The sequence below is a fragment of the Malus sylvestris genome, chromosome 1 (genome assembly GCF_916048215.2).
Source record: "Malus sylvestris chromosome 1, drMalSylv7.2, whole genome shotgun sequence".
In the NCBI taxonomy this organism is placed as follows: Eukaryota; Viridiplantae; Streptophyta; class Magnoliopsida; order Rosales; family Rosaceae; genus Malus; species Malus sylvestris.
In genome coordinates, this window is record NC_062260.1 from 23,856,289 (window position 1) to 23,875,114 (window position 18,826).

General features: G+C 36.2%; 3 protein-coding genes across 6 annotated transcripts; 1 reads left to right on the top strand and 2 right to left on the bottom strand.

Moving 5' to 3' along the window:
• The first annotated feature begins 1,061 nt into the window (after positions 1 to 1,061).
• Positions 1,062 to 2,865, top strand: LOC126593996 (GDSL esterase/lipase At2g40250-like). The gene is made up of 3 exons (XM_050260226.1): positions 1,062 to 1,771; positions 2,239 to 2,503; positions 2,672 to 2,865. The coding sequence occupies exons 1-3, from the start codon at positions 1,145 to 1,147 to the stop codon at positions 2,863 to 2,865; spliced, it is 1,086 nt and encodes a 361-aa protein (XP_050116183.1). The 5' UTR covers positions 1,062 to 1,144.
• An 863-nt stretch (positions 2,866 to 3,728) lies between these two features.
• LOC126595120 (uncharacterized) lies at positions 3,729 to 6,045 on the bottom strand. Of its 3 annotated transcripts, none has more exons than XM_050261619.1 (5): positions 5,440 to 6,045; positions 5,240 to 5,316; positions 5,042 to 5,078; positions 4,813 to 4,906; positions 3,729 to 4,686 (listed from the first exon to the last, which is right to left on the bottom strand). In XM_050261619.1, exons 1-5 carry the CDS (start codon positions 5,735 to 5,737, stop codon positions 4,071 to 4,073), a joined length of 1,122 nt encoding a protein of 373 aa, XP_050117576.1. In that variant the 5' UTR covers positions 5,738 to 6,045; the 3' UTR covers positions 3,729 to 4,070. The 3 variants fall into 3 exon arrangements, with proteins under 3 accessions (XP_050117576.1, XP_050117542.1, XP_050117482.1); XM_050261585.1 differs by having other exon boundaries at positions 4,813 to 4,915; XM_050261525.1 differs by having other exon boundaries at positions 4,813 to 4,924.
• An 8,426-nt stretch (positions 6,046 to 14,471) lies between these two features.
• LOC126619166 (uncharacterized) lies at positions 14,472 to 18,813 on the bottom strand. Of its 2 annotated transcripts, XR_007621984.1 has the most exons (5): positions 18,130 to 18,813; positions 17,221 to 17,706; positions 15,869 to 16,381; positions 15,227 to 15,390; positions 14,472 to 14,801 (listed from the first exon to the last, which is right to left on the bottom strand). XR_007621984.1 is itself a non-coding variant. In XM_050287452.1 (4 exons), exons 1-4 carry the CDS (start codon positions 18,664 to 18,666, stop codon positions 15,307 to 15,309), a joined length of 1,620 nt encoding a protein of 539 aa, XP_050143409.1. In that variant the 5' UTR covers positions 18,667 to 18,813; the 3' UTR covers positions 14,943 to 15,306. The 2 variants fall into 2 exon arrangements, 1 of the variants encoding a protein (XP_050143409.1); XM_050287452.1 differs by lacking the exon at positions 14,472 to 14,801 and having other exon boundaries at positions 14,943 to 15,390.
• Positions 18,814 to 18,826: the final 13 nt, after the last annotated feature.

An 18,826-nucleotide genomic window follows, 5' to 3' on the forward strand; every position in this document is an offset into this window, starting at 1 on the left:
AAAAGGGTGGGTCCCACATGCAAAAAAAAGGAGTTTTAACAAAAACACTCATGGTGCTGTTAACTTTTAACGAAAAACCACATTTTTACCTTTAACTGGCACTATTCACTATACCTTTAAAAATGGCTTTTCTTTAAAAGAGAAGTTTTTTTGGACTTTTCGTTAGTTTTCCTAAAAAAAAAATTTTCTTTTTTTTAGTTTTTAACATTTAATTAATTTTTTAATATTTTAATAGAGAGTGGGCTCCGTCTCAAGTCATATCACTATTTAACGGAAGAATTGACAGATAAACTGATTGAAGGTATGAAATTGTAACAAATTCGTAAGATGAAATATGACATTGACATTTTTTAAAGATGGGGTATGAAATTGTGACTAGCCCAATAGTTAAGGTAGTCTTATGTAACTTACCCATAAAATTATTATCTTCCGTCTACAAATCTTCCCTTCTTCTTAGTTCTTTACTCTCTCTTACAATAGAGAGATTTTTCTATGTGCTCAAAATACAAGTCAGGAGACTCGGAAACACATATTATTAATCAATTTGAGGAAAATTTGATAAAGAAAGTTTTCTTCTAATTATATAATAAGATATGCCATACTATCTCGTATTTCGAGCAAATTGAAAAATCTATCCCAAAAATGAGCAAAGGATGAAGAGATGAAAGTTGACTGAAAAGACTAATTTGGAAAACTATTCCGTCCAAAGAATAGTACTTTCACCTTTCAGCTTCTTCCGGTTAATATGAGATGTTAAAAACCGATTTAGATAAAACTTATTTTTATTTTCCCATTTTAACAATTTTTTAACACTAAAAAAATATTTATTTCCAGTTTTAACGTTTAAATTCTTTTAATCTTTACGCTATAGACTGATCCGACGGTTGATAATTAAAATTTGGTTTAATATGGAAGTACTAGCATAGACTTTTCCATTTTTGTAAAAATTCTAATTAGTGCATGTGTTATGTTAGGGTTTGCCAGCTCCTTTTACACTCTAGCTAATTAAGGTTAAATTTTTTTTAATCAAATCCAAACTCAATCATCTCAAACTCTATATAAATTAATACATTTGGAATCCATTTTTAACAGATTTCGTAATTAATTGCGTCTTCATTTTTCCAAGAAATTAAACACATTAATCATGGAGCAAAAAACCACCGTCCTCTTTTTACTCTTATTCTCTTTGGCCTCCTTTCTATCTCTACTAATCCCAACCAGCGCATCTCCGCCTGTATCCGCCGTTTTCGCCTTAGGCGATTCAACGTTGGATTCGGGCAACAACAACCGCCTCCCATTCACCCTTTTCAAAAGTGACCACCGTCCGTACGGCCGGGACTTGCCAAACCACATCCCGACGGGAAGGTTTTCCAATGGAAAACTATCAACGGACTTCATGGTCTCCAAACTTGGCCTCAAGGACTTGTTGCCCGCTTACCGTGACCGGAGACTGACTGACCGTGACTTGCTCACCGGTGTCAGTTTCGCGTCAGGTGGTAGCGGTTTGGATGATCTGACCTTGGCCGTGTCGAAGGCTACGAGTTTGTCGAGGCAGTTGGAGGACTTTGATGAAGCGTTGAGGAGGATGAGGAGAACTGTTGGGGAGAAGAATTGTAGTGAGATTGTCAACAACGCTGTGTTTGTGATTAGTGTTGGTACTAATGACATGGTGTTTAACCTCTACGATGTACCTGTTACACGGAGGAAAATTGAGTTTTCACCTTCAGGGTACCAGGATTTTCTTCTCAAAAGACTCGGGTCGTTCATTCAGGTATATAATTAAGTAACCCTTAATCAAGTGACCTGGTGAATTAGTAATATTAACTAGCAATCAAATCCTAGGCTTTTTGCTGTAATTTTAGCCATGCATGGTTATGATGGTTAATTGAGTCTATGATTCTAATGTTTGGTGTGTATGCATGATTATTCGTGCAAGTCCTTTCCCTAAAAAAATTAAAATTTAATTAAACTTAATTGATAGTAATTAAGATCAACTTAGATCTACCAACATGGTATTTAATTTTGGTATGTACAACCAATTAACAACTAGCTACTTATGTTTGGCCTACATTAATCGATTGTCATTACTAAAGGGGAACATCTAAGGGGTTGTCTAATTAAGGTAGGGTTTACTGTTATAATTTTGCATGTTGATGTTATAACTTATAATTTAGATAAATTAATAACACTACCTTCGACATGCTATGCTTATAATGTTATTCATGATATGCATGGCAGAACCTACATAAGAGGGGAGCGAGGAGATTCCAGGTAGCGGGTCTTCCGCCAATTGGATGTCTGCCAATGCAGCTGACCATTGGCAGCATCTTCAATGGGCTTCGGCGTGTGTGCGTGGAGCAGCAAAACAAGGACTCTCAGGCTTACAACACCAACCTCCAAGGCCTCATCCAAAGATTGCAAGCCTCCCTCCCCGGTTCCAGGCTCGCCTACTTCGACACCTACAATCCCATCTTGGATATGTTCAATAACCCATCTAAATATGGTAAGTACATGGTTTTGAATATTGTCACGCTTCTTATCATTTTATTTTTACATACCTAATATACATATATATATATATATATATATATATATATATGTTTTCTTTGATTTTCTGTGCTTAATTTTTTATTGATTTCATTTTGTTTTAATACTTGATATATGTGTGTAGGGTTTGTGCAAACACATGCAGGATGCTGTGGAACAGGGATGGTAGAGTTGGGTCCAATGTGCGGGAAGCTTTCACTGACGTGTCCAGACCCTTCTAAATTTTTGTTCTGGGATGCCATGCATCCTTCCCAAGCAGCATACAAAGTTCTTGCTGACATATCAGAGAAGACGGTCTTGCCGCACCTTACTGCTTGACTGGATATGGATTCATCAATTTTTTTCTTTTTGCTCGTAATTAGTAACTTGGACAAGGTAATTACGGCAGGATATATATATCGCACAATCAGTTCGATCCAAGAATGCATTCTTCTCCTTTTTTTTCAAGTTTTGAAATAATATAAATTTGGTTAGCTTTTATTTTTTGGGGGGGAAATAATCCTTGGTTACTTTTGAAGCATGTAATCATATAAGGATTGTGTTAAAGAAAAAATGTTGCTCAATAATTTGCCTTCAATATATTGTTGTATCAAAAAATGAAACATGTACTCAAGATGCAACATAAGTTCTAAAGCAAAACCTAGCATGAGATAGTCTGCAGAAAATAATACTAATATAGATCAGGAACATATTTACTTACATTGGGTTTACAACGTAGGGCTCGTTGAAAGTGTTTTAACATGACCGAAAATGCTTTCGATAAAAATGTTTTTGCAATCAATCCTTCGTGAAAACACAAGTGAATCATAGAAAAACACTTCAAATGCTTTTTAGAACCCAAAAATATTTTCTTTAAGTCATTTTAAAAGTATTTCCAAACGATCCCATAATCATACATGTTGAGAATTTCAATACATTTGACATCAAATGTGGCTAACCGTAGCCTACAAAATAGGAGACATATAGTAATTCCTTTTTCTGTTTTGGCTAAACGAAAGACAATTCATGTGATCTAAAACGAAATTCATGAGGAAAATTAATGTTAATATTATTTGCAGGAACATATGGTTTCAGAGATAACATATAAAAGTTAATAAATTTTCGATTTCCAAGAAATATTGTTCTTAATCAAGCACCAAGATTTTGGTTTTTTATTGACCTAAAAACTAATAAAACAAAGAGACCAAGAAATAGGAACCTAAAAACTCTCAAAACAATGTACATATATGACCACCAAACTGTGCATATTTGGTAATGCCAAAAAACACATTCGTCTGTTTATACCTCGTTATTCACCAGTTTTTGAATCATTTGCTAATAATATTGCTATCTATATATCATGGATCGATACAAGACATTACATATACAACAAAATCAAATGATCGAACAACGAAAGAGTTGACATCATTACCTTTTTTTGTGACGGTAGAATATGACAGTGGTCAAGTTCAAAATTCATTAATTTGTTTGAATTTAATTTTGGAAAGTACCTCAAGATCTCACTTAGAATAATATTGTCTCATTCATAGAGTGAGGTCCAGAGTACTTGCCATGTTCTTCCCGTGCTTGCTGTCACCGTAACCAGTAGTACCTTCTAATTTCTTCACGCCAAGTTTCGAAGACGACGACGAGGACAAAGAGAGAGATAAACTACAACCCATGTGTAGTTTTTGATGATTATCACCACCACACTGTAAACCTTTTCCGAATCCATGACCATGTTTTGGTGGAACTTTTAGTGACAGATTTAAATCCAAATCACTGTTGTCTGTGTCGCAAGCCATCCTTTTCAGCATGTTTTGCCCTTGATGATCTCGAATCGCTGCACTCCAACTATGATGATCTTGGCATGGCCTGTGGATCACAGTTTGACATGACTCATCCCGAGTAATTTGATGCCTTCTCCAAGTGGTTTGTCCAGGGTTGGGAGATGGAAGATTTGTATGTAACTGATTTGCTGAAGTAGTCCTAATATTGTTATTGTTGCTTCCAAGTATTCTTTCAGCAACTGAACCATAAAGTTCAATATTTCTGGTATTATGATCAAGTAGTGCAGTAGTCCTACTTGAACGGTATGGGCCGTATATCTGGTGGTGGTGGTGGCGGCCTTGCCACGAGGAATGATCTGTAGCACCATATCTAATACAAAAAAGAAGATTGAAATGGTTACTATATCAGGATTCAATGAAAAATGAAAGACTAAAAAACACTTTATTTATAAATTGTTCAAAATTAAACAGTAAAATGAAGAGAACTATTTCATACCTTAATCCGGAAGAAGGCCATTTTTTGAAGCTTTGTAGCATGGAGAGTTGAGTAAGGTTGTAAAGTTGGTTATCTCCACCTTCCATAAAAAATCCTGCTTGATCTGTCAAAACTGTCACATAATAAGAAAGCAAGATCTCTCAAAAGATTGTAAATATGTAAACCCTAACTTTCGTATTAGTTTTTGGAAGAGTAGGTGAGCCTGTGTGCAATTTGTTAACTTGTTCACCTTGATTGGGGTCTTCCATCTTCTTGCTCCTATGCATCTGATGATTAGAATCAAAACCAGAAAATGTAGAAAAATACTAATCAGATATATATGAACCCTTAATTTATATTTATTCATAGTACTGATTCTTATAGATAGTACACTTAGTAGAGAAAATATACAAAAGATCATGAAATCGATCTGGATCAAATCAATTACTTGAAGATGGCTCTTGACATGAGCTATACTAAGACCCTTAACATTCATCAATTGAAGAACCAACTTAGGAGTTGCTCCTGCACCATTAAAACACAATTATTAATACTTCATTAATTAGGAAACAGGAACTGACGGGGAAGCTAGGCTAACCTCATAAATTAATCACAAAACCTAGCTTTGATCATATGCACTAAACTTACTTTCTTGTCCACCTAATCTTTCAACTGCATGAACAAAGCCAAGATGGAGATCAGGTGTCCATCGAAGCCGCGATGTCTTGGAACGAACATACTGCCTTACAGATCCAGAAGCTCCCTTCTTTTCATGGTTTTCGTCAATGGTGCTATTGCTGGAGCTGACACCGTTATTGCTCAGCTGAAGGCCATCTTCATCCAGCTCATCCTCTTCACCCTCATCGTCTTCATGATAGTATTCCTTCCTGCTGGTAGAAGGGCTTGATTTAGAAACTTCTTCCATTCTGGTGCTTTCACTCTTCATCCCTAATCTCTTTTATGTTTTGCTTCCCAATAATATGGTATTGATGGGCAAGTGATGGCCAGATCTTGAATTCATCATATTTCTCTTTAACCATGAAGTGATCTTTGATGTTTGGGGAGATCCATTCTTTGCATACAAGTTAGCTATAGGCAGTTGAGCTAGCACTTGCAAGAATGGAGAAATTGGAGATGGAAATTTTATATATCCTGGCTAGCTATAGCTAGCTATGACAAATACATGATATTATTAATAAAGTATTTAAACGTCTCACTCTCTCTCTCTCTCTCTCTCTCTCTCTCTCTCTCTCTTCTTCTCTCTATATACATTATACAATATTATATGAGCCTTGCATATATGATGCAAATTTTGTCCAAGCTTTCATGTACGTATATATATAGATACATGAGAGCTTTATCAAAACTTTAAAACACTCATACTGCACTTTGAATATGTAAAAATACAAGGAAGGAAATATACATAGAATGGGATGATAATGACTTTTTTTAAGAGTGCTAATAACATGTTTCTACACACACATATAGGGTTAGGATTTAGAGACACACGTTTTTGACACATGTTTTTGTGGAGTCCACTCCATAATATATATATCAACAATCCAACCGTCTATCTTAACAATTTTGGATTTCTCTAATTTTTTGCAAGGAAAATCTATGAATGATGCACTAAAACATAGATAATTTGAATCGTTGAAATACATTACGAAGTTGGCCCTACAAAATGAATTTCAAAATATATATTAAAAGCGTGTATTTTTTAATCATATATTACTTTCTGAATCATATATAACTCATATATACATACACACACACACACACACAATATATAGTACATGGATACTTCAAATTATTTACCCAAATGGTTACATGCTTATTGGTATAGTAGAACTCATTACCTACCAAACTCCATGGGAGTTTGTTAATAATCGAAATGAGAATAATAATTTACTTAATATATGTGCAAACTATACCCAAAAAGAAGGAAAAAAAGACGGGGATTTCCTTGATATACAGCCATACAGGTTACATAAATTTGTCATTTCCAAATCTAGTTACTATGTGCTTAGTACTTTATACTAATCATAGGATATACTCTCTCTTTTTTGTTAATAAATAATAACATTTGTAGATTTTTGCTATAAGTTATAGTTCATCTTCGTCTTAGTGTAATTTGTGTTACGAATTATATGATTAGCATCTCTTTTTTTATTTGGCCAAAGGATCAACTGTAACATTTTGGATTCAGACTAATATATTTCTGTCTCCTGTTAACGTTGTCATGTCGATTAAGAGCTAAAGACCACATGGAAACTGGTAGTCAACTTTGAGTTAAGAAAGAAACAGTGGTTTGCACGCGACCTGTGAAGCTATAAGAATCCTGTGCTTGTACCTGGCTTTATCAAAATAAAAAAGAAGTTTAGGTCGTCTGCTCGTGACTTGTGTTTGGAAGAAAGGAATTAAGATTCTTTCCCCATTTCTATGTTCGGGGCTGATGGACAGAAAATCCGGATCACTCATTTTAAATCATGTGGTCCTTAATTAGTCTATTTTATTGGCTCATCTCATACAAACTAAGGATCCGAATCCTCTTTCTCTCTCTTCAACAATCCGGATCTATATCATTGAGCTTCGAGCACAGAGATTCATGAGAGGATTTCGACTTTGAAGAAAGAATATCCTATCTTTCATTTACATGCGTTAACCGATTAACACATATTATTATTATGAGTATATTTTGCACTCTTAAATTTGGATGCAGTTACAACTTCATACATCGTCTTTAAACTTTTGCAATATCATACCCATAAATTCCTTATAAATAAAGCCGGGCATGCATGAGAAATATTGACCTCAAAATATTTGAACTGAAACCAAATATTCTGGCCTCGTGTAACTTGTAACCTTCATTAATGCAAGCTTACAACAAAACATATGTATATATAATGATGAATCACTGCATATGATATACATATGTACATACAAATACATATATACATACATATACATATATACATACATATATATATATATATCATCAATTCATCATAATAATATGTAACCACTAAAGACTAAAGTTGTTCACTCATCACAAGCATCCTGAGAGAAATCACAGCCGTCAAAGAAATGCTAGGTATGCCTCTTCAAAAAAGTTCATCCACCATCACAATTTTTTTCAGTTTACTTTAAATGAAAACGAGGAAAGTGAGAATTAGTAATTAAGGAAGAAAGTCCTCGTTATTTCTTCTACCGTGGCATCATTTTGTTATTCAAATGTCTTATTTGAAATCGTTTATTATCTTTCTCAGATTTTAAAGATCATCTTTTTTTTTTTAAATCAGTTCGATTTTGCAACCACTTAGGCCTCGTTTGGCAGCTCGGACTGTACTGACTATTTCAGTCGGATAGGATAAATAGCCACCGGATAGTACTGACTAAATTAATCGGACGTTTGGTGTAGTATCGGACTAACGACCGTATTATTTATACTGCGTTTGGTACTATACCGAATAAGAAGAATTCAAAGTATTATTACTTTTTAAAGATAAAAATAGATGATTAATAAAAACAAGGGGAATTTTTTATTTTTTTTTTACACTTAATAAAATTCACAACCACCTAATGGATCAAAGTAAAACAAAAAACAAAATCTTCTTTTATTTAAATCAAATACAATTAAAAAAAAAAAAAAAGCTTCAGTCTTCCCCAGATCTCTCCGCCGCACTGTCCCCTAACAGCATCAGTCTCTATCTCCTTACAATTCTTGGCCTAAAGAGGCATTGAAATGCATCGTCAAGCAGATCTTCCCCCTCTGTACATCTGAAACTAATCCAAAAAATACCCCGAACTAATGAAATTAAATCACAATTAGAAAACAAAAAAAGGGGAAACATGCAAAATCGTAAAACCCAGATGAAATCTTTCCGAATTTTCGAATCTTGTCATCGAATCCAAGTCAAGGTTCTAAAACCCAAATGAAATCTTTCAGAATTTGTGCAGTGGTGGTGCGATTGGTCTCTCTGTGGGCGTCTGAATTAAACCAAAAAAATGGCAACGAGGAGAACAGAGCTGGGGAGATCAACGTCGGCAGAGGAGGACGGAGTCGATGAGAGGAGACCAGGAGAACAGAGTTGGGCAGGGGAGATGGCAAGAACATAGCCAGCCAAAGGAGACGGGGAGAATGTAGTCGGTGAGAGAATGAGACGGCGATGGAAGTGAGAGAGAAAGCCCAGTTCGCGCGAGAGAGAAAGGACCCGACTAAATTATACACTCCTTTTGGACGGGTTTATTAAGAGGGCGTACACCGTATAAAATAAGAGCATCGGATTAAATTAGTCCGGTCCAATTTAATACGAGAGCGCGCCAAACACCTGGCTCCGTATTAATAATCCTATCCGATGCTATATACGACGTACCAAACGAGGCCTTAGCCTACATATGTGCATACAAATTGACGATTATTATAACAAATAGCATATTCTCAATAAACACACGTTACAAGGAGATGATGAATTTCCTCCTTACTAATAAAAACGAGGGAAGCATTACCCTTATTAATTACTACAAGGCTAGATATATTATAAATATTCTTTATAATGTTTTCCAAAACATTTAAAATAGAGGAGGAAGAGAGGAGGAAGAGAGGTTTGTCTGAAAGATTCGGCAGCACCCAACACCTACTCCATATGATGAATTATAAGTCAACTCCCAAGAGTACCTCGGTTATATTTTATGTTTTTCTTCTTCTTTTTTCAGTTTTGTTATTACAATTGTTGATTTATTTTTCTTGCATGAAAACTCGTGATCCTGTTTATGCGGATCGATTTGCTTGAAGATGAGGATGTCTGTCCTTTTCTCATCTACCTAATTTAATAATAAGCAATCATCATCATCATCATCATGTGTGTGTGTTGCAGAAAGAAAAATAGGAAGGAAAAAAAAATCAGCAAAAGACTCGCAAATTATTTTTGTATCGTTTTGACAAATGATAAAATAACCTACATTAACTTACGAATTTTAGTGTAGGTTGGAGCACATTGTTCTAATCAATTCGGCTAACCCAATGTGCTACAATAACTAATGTATACAACTCTCAACTTCTCTCAAGTCTCTCAATTTTGTATTAAAACAATTCTAGTTATTTATGCCCTCGAATCGACTGATTTTGATTCTCCTTGGCCTCTTCATACGTAATGGTCTATCTGTTTGGACCGCATTCAAAATATGACTTTCTATGTCTCTCACATATGTCGCGAAGGCAATGTAGTTGCGGACAATTTTGCTAATATGGGCTTGTCTTCTCCAACTTTAGTATGACATATTTCTCCTCCAATGGCGATCCATGCTGCTTTGTTTTCAGACCATGTTGCTTGGTTTCCACTTCTCAAATTAATGTGCATCTCGACATACAGGTTTGACTCACTTCTTGTTTTTTTCTTAACCTTGTGATGTGGCTTATTCTGTTTTGCAGGTTTAGACCTTTAGGTTCAGCTTTAGAGGGGTTAGGTTTCATGTCCCCCCTCTTCTTTTTTTTGTGTATTTTTGCTGTTTTTGTTTCTAGAATGGTAAGGTTTATGTCCCCCTTTCCTTTCATGTATCTTTTGTTTATCATTTTTTTCTTGTATTATGAGGGGTTATGTTTATGTCTCCTCCTGACTAAGTGTATCCTTTTTTTATATCAATAAAATTCCCTCATACCGTCGAAGTTTTCTAGAAAAAAATTAACACAATTCAATGTAATTGACTATATGTAATGTTATTTAGACAGAAAGTTAACTTAATTGTTGACACTTTCTAATAGTGATAAGTCTCACATACCACAATCCATCTAATAAGAGAGCATTTTAGCAGGTAGTTAGTGTGTTTATATAGCATTATTATTTTATATAGGTAATAGTTGATTATTAAGAGTTTATCACGAACGTTGTCCATGTTAGGGGCACTAAACTAAGTAATCATATTTTAAGCACCTCATTTAGTATTTCTATTGGTCGGAAAACAAATTAATTATTATTACTCTTAATTATATATGCCACAATACCATCCCCAAATATCAAATATTGATATACGTACACGCACATTTACTGAGCTTATATATGTGTGTGTCAATACTCACCAAGGTCAGGAGAAAAATTTCAATGTGTCTGAAGTATAACCCTGATACACCAAGTGTCATAATATAATTAATTGAAAATTGTTATTTTCAAATTTTCAACCAATTGTAGAATTACACTTTTGTATACCGGACCGAAACAAACTGAAAAATCTGTCCAAGGTCATATGACTGTATACCACATATTCTTTAATCAATTAACTATGTGCAAGTTGAGTATATTATATAACAAATGGTGTCACGCAATACTATAGTAACGCATGCATGCATCAAAAGGAATAACTTTGAACCTAATAATATTTTAAGTAATCTCAAAGTATATTTAATCTCCCTTTCATTTCTGCCAATTTGTGAGGCCCGCGAAGGCGATATGTTACCCGTCCTAACGCATTATGTATCGTCTGATAGAAATGTGGGGCAACATTCCAAAGATTTTATAGCTCAAAGGTTTTTCATTTTTATCGTAAACAATATAATTGTTGGAGTTTTGAGCTCCTTTAAGTCCCACATCGGGGAACTCAAGGGAACTTGAGGTTCTTATATTAATTTAGTCTCCTTTATTAGTGATTAGGTGTTTGACCCTTTAAAATGAGGATTGAGGCTTTGACGACTAATTTAGGCTTGATGATTATACCAAAATATTAATATTTATTAATCAAGACAAGGGCCATGAGATCATTAATTTTATATTTTAATTAAGTTTTTAATTAAAATTAATTAAAAATATTTTGATTAATAGACACAACTCTTGTGTAGCTTCAGATACACCCAAAAGTATTTGAAGAGGTATGAAAGAGCCTATATAACTAGAGTCTCATTTCCATCATAGATAATTTTTTTCTTCCTCCTTTTCTTCTGTACAAACTTTCCAGAAAGTAAACAAACAAAACAATTCGCTAGAATTCTATAATCCAATGCGGGTTGTAGAATTAGGTAATTGTATCCTGCTCTAGCAGACGTTGTAGAACCATAAGCACAGAGTGGAATGAAAATACTGTTCGAAAGACATAACTTTTGCGCTAGCCTCTACTTTTGATTCATTCAAGTTAGTATCATTTTATTTATGTATTTATTATGTAATTTCATTCTGTATTGTAATTATTTTTTAGTAATAAAGTATAAGTATTTCAAGTTCTGTATTTCTGTTATTTTTGTTTCTAAATTGTTCTCCAACAATAATATTCCTAGTTACATCAAGAGAAAGGAAAAAGTTTAAATGCGGAACACTGTAAGTTGAAGAAGAAGTTCAGATTCACTAGGACAATCCACCATATTCTTAGTTACATGAAGAGAAATGAAAAGGTTTGAATGCAAAACGCTGTAACAAGTTGAAGAAGAAGTTCATATCTACAAGGACAATTCACCACTTGCATAACTCGAATTTTCAAGAGTATCTTTTCAGCCAGTTACCAAAGTCATGCCTTTCACATTTCTTTCGCCAATATTGCTTGTAGGGTTGGTAGTGAAGTTTGAATACAAAAATAGACTGGAAACTCAGGAATTACAAGCATATTAATAATGATTTGGCTCCCTGAATTGCAACATTAAGATTGGACGGAAAATATAGGATAGGAAATAGGAAGAAAAAAGATGTAACGATCGGTATATATTCAATATTCAGAGGACTTTGGTAATAAGTCTTCAAATAAAGTCAATTATAAGCATAACAACAAAAATCCAACTAACTTGTTAAATTCTGAGAACATAAGCTAAGAATCTTGCTAATTAACTAACTAGGGCAACCGCATAAAAACCAAGGAACAAACAGCCAAATAAGAAAAAACACACAAAAACATGAAGACTGCAGGCACTCATGCTGTCATGCAATGTGTATATCTATATGGGTGAACTGCCGAATTAGTCTCTGAATTAACACTTCAGTGAAAATTAGGTTCTTAAATTATTTTTTGGGTAAAATAAGTCCTTAAATTCATTAAAAACTGCTAATTTCATCTTTAAATTAATACTCAAAGCTATTTTATCTAATTTTTCGTCAACTTAAGTCACATGACACATTTTAAAGGATATTGCCAACATTTTCTTGCATATAAGCCCATGATGTTGCATATAGGTTACGAATCTAACGACTAATCTATCCTTCAAAGTTAACTCCATACACCATTTATTTGAAGAAAATAAGTCCTTAAACAATGAAAAACTACTTATCTACTCTCTAAAATGGATCACATGCAAGTCACGTAACTTAAATTGACGAAATATTGGACAGATCATAGCTTCGAACCTAATATTAGAGATGTAATTGACAGATTTTATTAGTTTGGAGACTGATTTTTCAAAAAAAAAAAAAAATAGTTAGGGACCTAATTTTCACTGAGATGATAATTTAGAAACTAAATAGGCAGTTCATCGATAATTTAGAGACTAAATAGGCAGTTCACCATATATATGTCTTACTCTTAAATCTTAAGGTGTTCACTTGTGAACTCGCAAGAGCAGACCATTTGCAGTATCCACTCGTTCATAAGCACTTCCAAAGAGCATTCCCATTCGAAATTAACAAAACCCATATATATCGATCGAAAAACTAAGGGGCACTTGTTCATAAGCACTTCCAAAGAGCCTCGAATTGTTTCACAAAGCCTAAACCCCAAACCAGAACATGAGAACATGCATGTATTGCTTGTCATCTACACAGTCAGATTATATTGCTTATAACCTCTAGACGGCCGTATTTTGTAGGGACAACAACCCCAGCAGCTCCTACTGAGCTTCCGAATGACAGAAGGAACTTCGGTAATGAAGAGTTATATAGTACTCGCTCTCCGTCTATTTTGCCATGTTTCCGGCACCTGCATGAATATGCCTATGGACTCCATGTTCTTTTAGCCAGCCAACTGGAATGGAAGATCAAATGAAAGGACGTCTTTATAAGCCGAAACAACAAAATCTCCTCCAAAGGAATATGAATAATTCTCTTCATAGGCTCCCGTCTGCATAATGACCGGAAATCGACCTGGCTGTTGGTGTCTATTAGAACACGACGGTCCTCTCGCTCTTGGCCGTACCATTTTCTCCAGCTCGAACATTGGGCATACCCTAAACCCTAAACCTTCCTTAAATACTGAGCTTCTGGTTTACAGACACTTATTTCAAATAAAATATTGTACCACTGGCGTGGACCTGCGGGACGCTGGTGACTTCACGCGTTTGGTGCTGCCTACGTGAAGTTTTTAAGGCGCAAAAACCACTATCTGGTTGGATTATGAAAGCTCTTTTGCGCGGGATCTCCATTCTCTACTAGCATCCTTGGTTTGTTTGTTTACGGGTTAAAAGGTTTGTTCGGACTGCTTTTGGAAAGAAAATGTTTTTGACAATTAAAAGCGTTTGTGGCTATGTTTACCAGATTTATTTAAAAGTGAAAATAAGTCGCCGCTTAGTACTACAGTTTAGTAGTATTTCACTTCAATTGTAAGCGAGAAGTCTTAGGTTCGATTCTCACTAAGGACAAATTTGAACCACATTATTACTAATTGACTCTAGTGGTCTGCTGTGGTGGTGCAGACTGCAGATGCGGCGGGCTCCTTTTTCTAATCGACGTAAACAGAGGCACGGTCTTTCTCCCGCCCCTATTTCTGATCCTACCCGATTCTCTTTAAGGTGTCATTTTATTTTTCGTCATCTAAATTCTAAAGCCCCATTGAGATAAGAGAATTACAATGGATAAAATATTAGAAAAAAGCCCAAACCAAAAAATTTGTCATCTAAATTCTAAATTTCGACTACACCCTTTCAAAAATTCCTCCGTCCAAAGGACCCGAAAACCCTAACACGCCACAAGGCAAAAAAGTAACTGCAAAATCATCCAGACGGAGGAATTTCCAAAAGGGTGTAGTCAAAATTGCCACATGACATAAAACGACATGAAGTGAAAGAGAAAGTTGCAAAGGGCTCCGAGAACATTTCTGAGTTTGATCCCCTGTAAAAGAGAAAAAAAAGAAGAGAGTTGCTCAGTTTCCGGGCAAAGGGTTTCGTTGCAATGAAACATAATTCTGTTCCTAAATTGTTTCCGTCAAACGTGACAAGCAGCAGAAGATACGATATACATACAGGCGAGAAATAAATGGTATGAAAATATTCATTGGAATAATACGACAATTCCAGGATTTTCTCAACAGTTTTAATCACCATAACCATGTTTATATGTTCCAGCACCGGAAATCTCATGTTATTTTTCTCCGTATGTGCATCTTCAAGCACCATGCTTTCTCAAATCTTAGTCTAAACTTTAGACTCTAAAGTTGAAAGTACAAAACAAAAAACTTGTATCGATGTCTGAACTAAGATTCTAAGAAAATAAGCAGGGCTGTCAATCCGAAAGGAGAAAAAAAAAACCTCAGGTACCTCAAACGACTTGCTCTTTATGTCGCCCTCAAGTTTAGCCGAACATCAAATATCACAACAAAAAAACAAATTCCCAGATTCTATGACGGAGCTGAGATGCTGAAGCGAAAGCCAGTCTTCCCACGGTCATGCTCAAATTGCTTCAGTATATAGTAGTAGTTGCACTGACAACAAAAGAACGAGCTTGTTAAACCCTGAGATCATAGGGATCTTGCTAACCAGGCAACCAAATAGAAAGTATGAACCAAACACATATACGAACTCAGGGCAAAACAACACACATACACAAATGAAAACAGGCATGCATCACATGTATACCCTACAGAGGAGTTTAACTGATGAGACTTGTACAAGAACAGATTATTTACAAAATCCATTTAAACAATTTTCCAAAGATTTCAGAAGCCTTCCTGAATCGAAATTACCATGTCGTAAAATTAGATTGTTTTCCCAGAACAGCAGCAACCCAGTATATAAGCAGATAAGACCATGAAAGAAAACCCTTTTGAAGAAAGAGGATCCTTATGCCCATTACTGCATGCAATCTATCTTCATATAATACATATCACGGATGCAAGAATTATATGTACCATGAATTTCCTTTCTTAAATTTTTACTTCAAAATCAGATTAAATAGCTAACCTCTAGGCGGAAGAATTTGGTAGGGACAACAATCCCTGCTCCCACAGAACTTCGAAATGACTGAAGGAACTTCGGGGCAGAAAAGTTTTGGAACTCATTCTCCGTCAATTTTGCCAGATTCCCCGCACCTGCGAAAATATGACCGTGCACTCCATGTTCTTTTAACCAGCGAAGTGGAAGATCAAATGAAATGTCTGCAAATGCAGAAACAGCAAGATCTCCTCCAATAGAATCTCTTCCAGGGGATTCTGAATTCTCCTGATTAGAATTATCTCCAACATGCCTTCTTGGTTCAGTGGGGCCTAGTCCCCTTGTCTTGAATCCCCACACTGTCGTAGGGCCCCCCACAGAGCAAACTGGAGAGAAATCACCACCCAGGAAGAACCGCTCTGGAAGGGATGAGGGCTTGTTCAAGAATCCACACCCCCATGGAAAAATAACTCCAGCGGAGATCCCAAAATTAAGTGCAGCATGATAAAATCCTAATGGAACTGCATAACGAATATCAAACTCCTGCAGCATACAGTAAGAGAAGAAAGTTAATAAGTTTAATAGCAAATAGGTCTAGAGAATAAGTGGAAAGGGGGTAAAAATCAATCCTTAATTTGGTTCTTAACAAAACCCATATTTAGCCATAAACATAGATCAACTGATTTAAGCAAAAGGCCATATATCCAATAAGAAGTTGCCACTTTTCACTACCTTGAATCAGGCCACAAGATAACAATGCACACAATTTACTACAGGACAAAGAAAGCTTCATAACAGACTTTCAGATTTTGAAAATCACTAATTAGCAAACAATCATATTGGTTTTGTCAATTTCCAAAAACAGGGTAGAGAAAAGAATGGTCTTGTTGTTTTTCTTTCATGTTCCTCTTCTAATTATGCGTAGTTAAGAGTGTCAGTAATATGCAAGAAAATGAACAAGTTGTATCTGAATAATGTATCAAGTCCACAACATGAGCAGTTAAGAGGGTCAGTAATATGCAAGAAAATGAACAGGTTGTATCTAAGATGGCCTACTAGAAAAAAGCAGTCATGGTTGTTATTCAAGAATATGAAATAGAAGAATCGTTCCAGATCAGAAATATTAGAAACATCTCATTATGCAATGACAATCCTAGGAAACGTTCTATCATTAGTAACCTAATTATCTAAACATGAAAGTATGGTTAAAACATTTATAGATCTCTTAAGCAGGTGGGTATACGAATGACAATCAAAAGCATTTAACATGAAAGACATATATACATAAATTTATATTTTTCGCTTTCCCTTCATCAGTTCGGCTTAAAAAGAAACTAAAATAAAAAAGATAACCAAAATAAAGAAGAGAAGGTGTACTAAACCTGACGCAAAAACCTCGTGCTTCGATGATCAGGTGCAATGCCACCAATATGACTTGTAGAAACAAATGAGTAACCTTGAGTTGGCCTCAAAGGTGAATTTCTCCTATCAATCTTAAATGTGTATTTGATTGAAGAAAGTAATCCATGGCCGAGCTGCCTTCTTATTGACCTCGAGGCCAATTGTGATGGGTCTGCTAGCGTTCGCCAACCCAGGTTGTATGCCAAATCATGGTGTTTTGATGAAATCAGTCCAAGAGAGAGCCCCATCATGCGCTCTTTATAAGAAGAGAACTCCATCCAATCTTGGGAAAGCAGGAATGCTCGTGCCATCACTGGAGTTACAAACCCTTTGAACCTGGGCAAAAACAGGCCAGCACTTAACTCCGACGTTTGGTTGGGCCCATACGCCAAAGAACTATCCCATAAATCCCCATATCCGAGCAGATTTTTGAACTTAAGCGTTCCTTCAGCAGTCCATGACCTAGCCTACAAAAACATTACACGTAAGACACGACGGATACCATGCTTATGCATCTGTTCACAATTAAGAAATAAGAGAACACAACATATTAGGCATTTTAGCTCCCACATTTGCATTCATCACTTAACCACGCCTCCTAGTTTCATAATATCATGATCCTTTGGAGCGAAAAAAACTGGCAGCAGCAGATATGGATAGGTTTTACCAGTATATTGGTATCGATGTGGGATTTAAAATTTTCAACACATGCCATCTATTTCACGCCCATATGTGCAAGTAATTAATACAATCCAGATTTCCATTTCCTCCAATTTCTCAGCAACCAAACAGTCTGTAGTTATTCTACGTACTAAACCCTAATCTCACCAATTCAGCAAACCAAACCAATATATACAAATACACGAAACTTATAGTAACAGAGAATGTACCGCTGGCTTCGTGTAAGCACCGATTTCGCCAGAAATTGGACTCTTAGTTTCGACGACCTCCACAATAACATTGGTAGTTCCAGGCAGCTCCGGCGGGCCAGAATCGAGCGTGATCCGAACCGCATCGAATATTTCAAGCTTCTGAAGCTTCGCATTTGCAATTGCGGCGGCCTCGAGCAGCTCTTGCATGGTGGCGGCCTTCTTAATCTCCGCCAGCTCGGCCTCGATCAAATGCTCCTTCGTCTTCGTATTTCCCTTGATCAGAACGTCGTGGACCCTCAGATCGACCCGCTCGGTCGACATCCGACGGACCATTTTCTCTAGCTTGGACTTCTCCGCACGCAACTGGGCCTCCTGGGAGAGGGGATTTCGCGGCAGAGGTGGCTCCTCCTCCTCGTCTTCGTCTTCTTCTTCGTCCATTTCGTCATCGATTTCGTCGGGTTCGGGCTCGTCGTCTACGGTGCCGTTGACATTGGAGGGAGTTTGCTCGTCGCGGTCGTCGTTAGCGTTTTGAGTTTCGGCGTCGGATTTTTCCATGGGAGAGAGATTAGGGAAGGTGGAGGGCGGCGGTTTGGGAAAAGGAGTACAACGAGCGGCGGCGGTGATGAATTTTGAAGGCCACTCAGCAGTGACTTGCTGCAGTGGGTGTGATTGTGTGAAGGCCTGCTCTCTTTTTGTTGGGCTTTCGCGGGTCGGA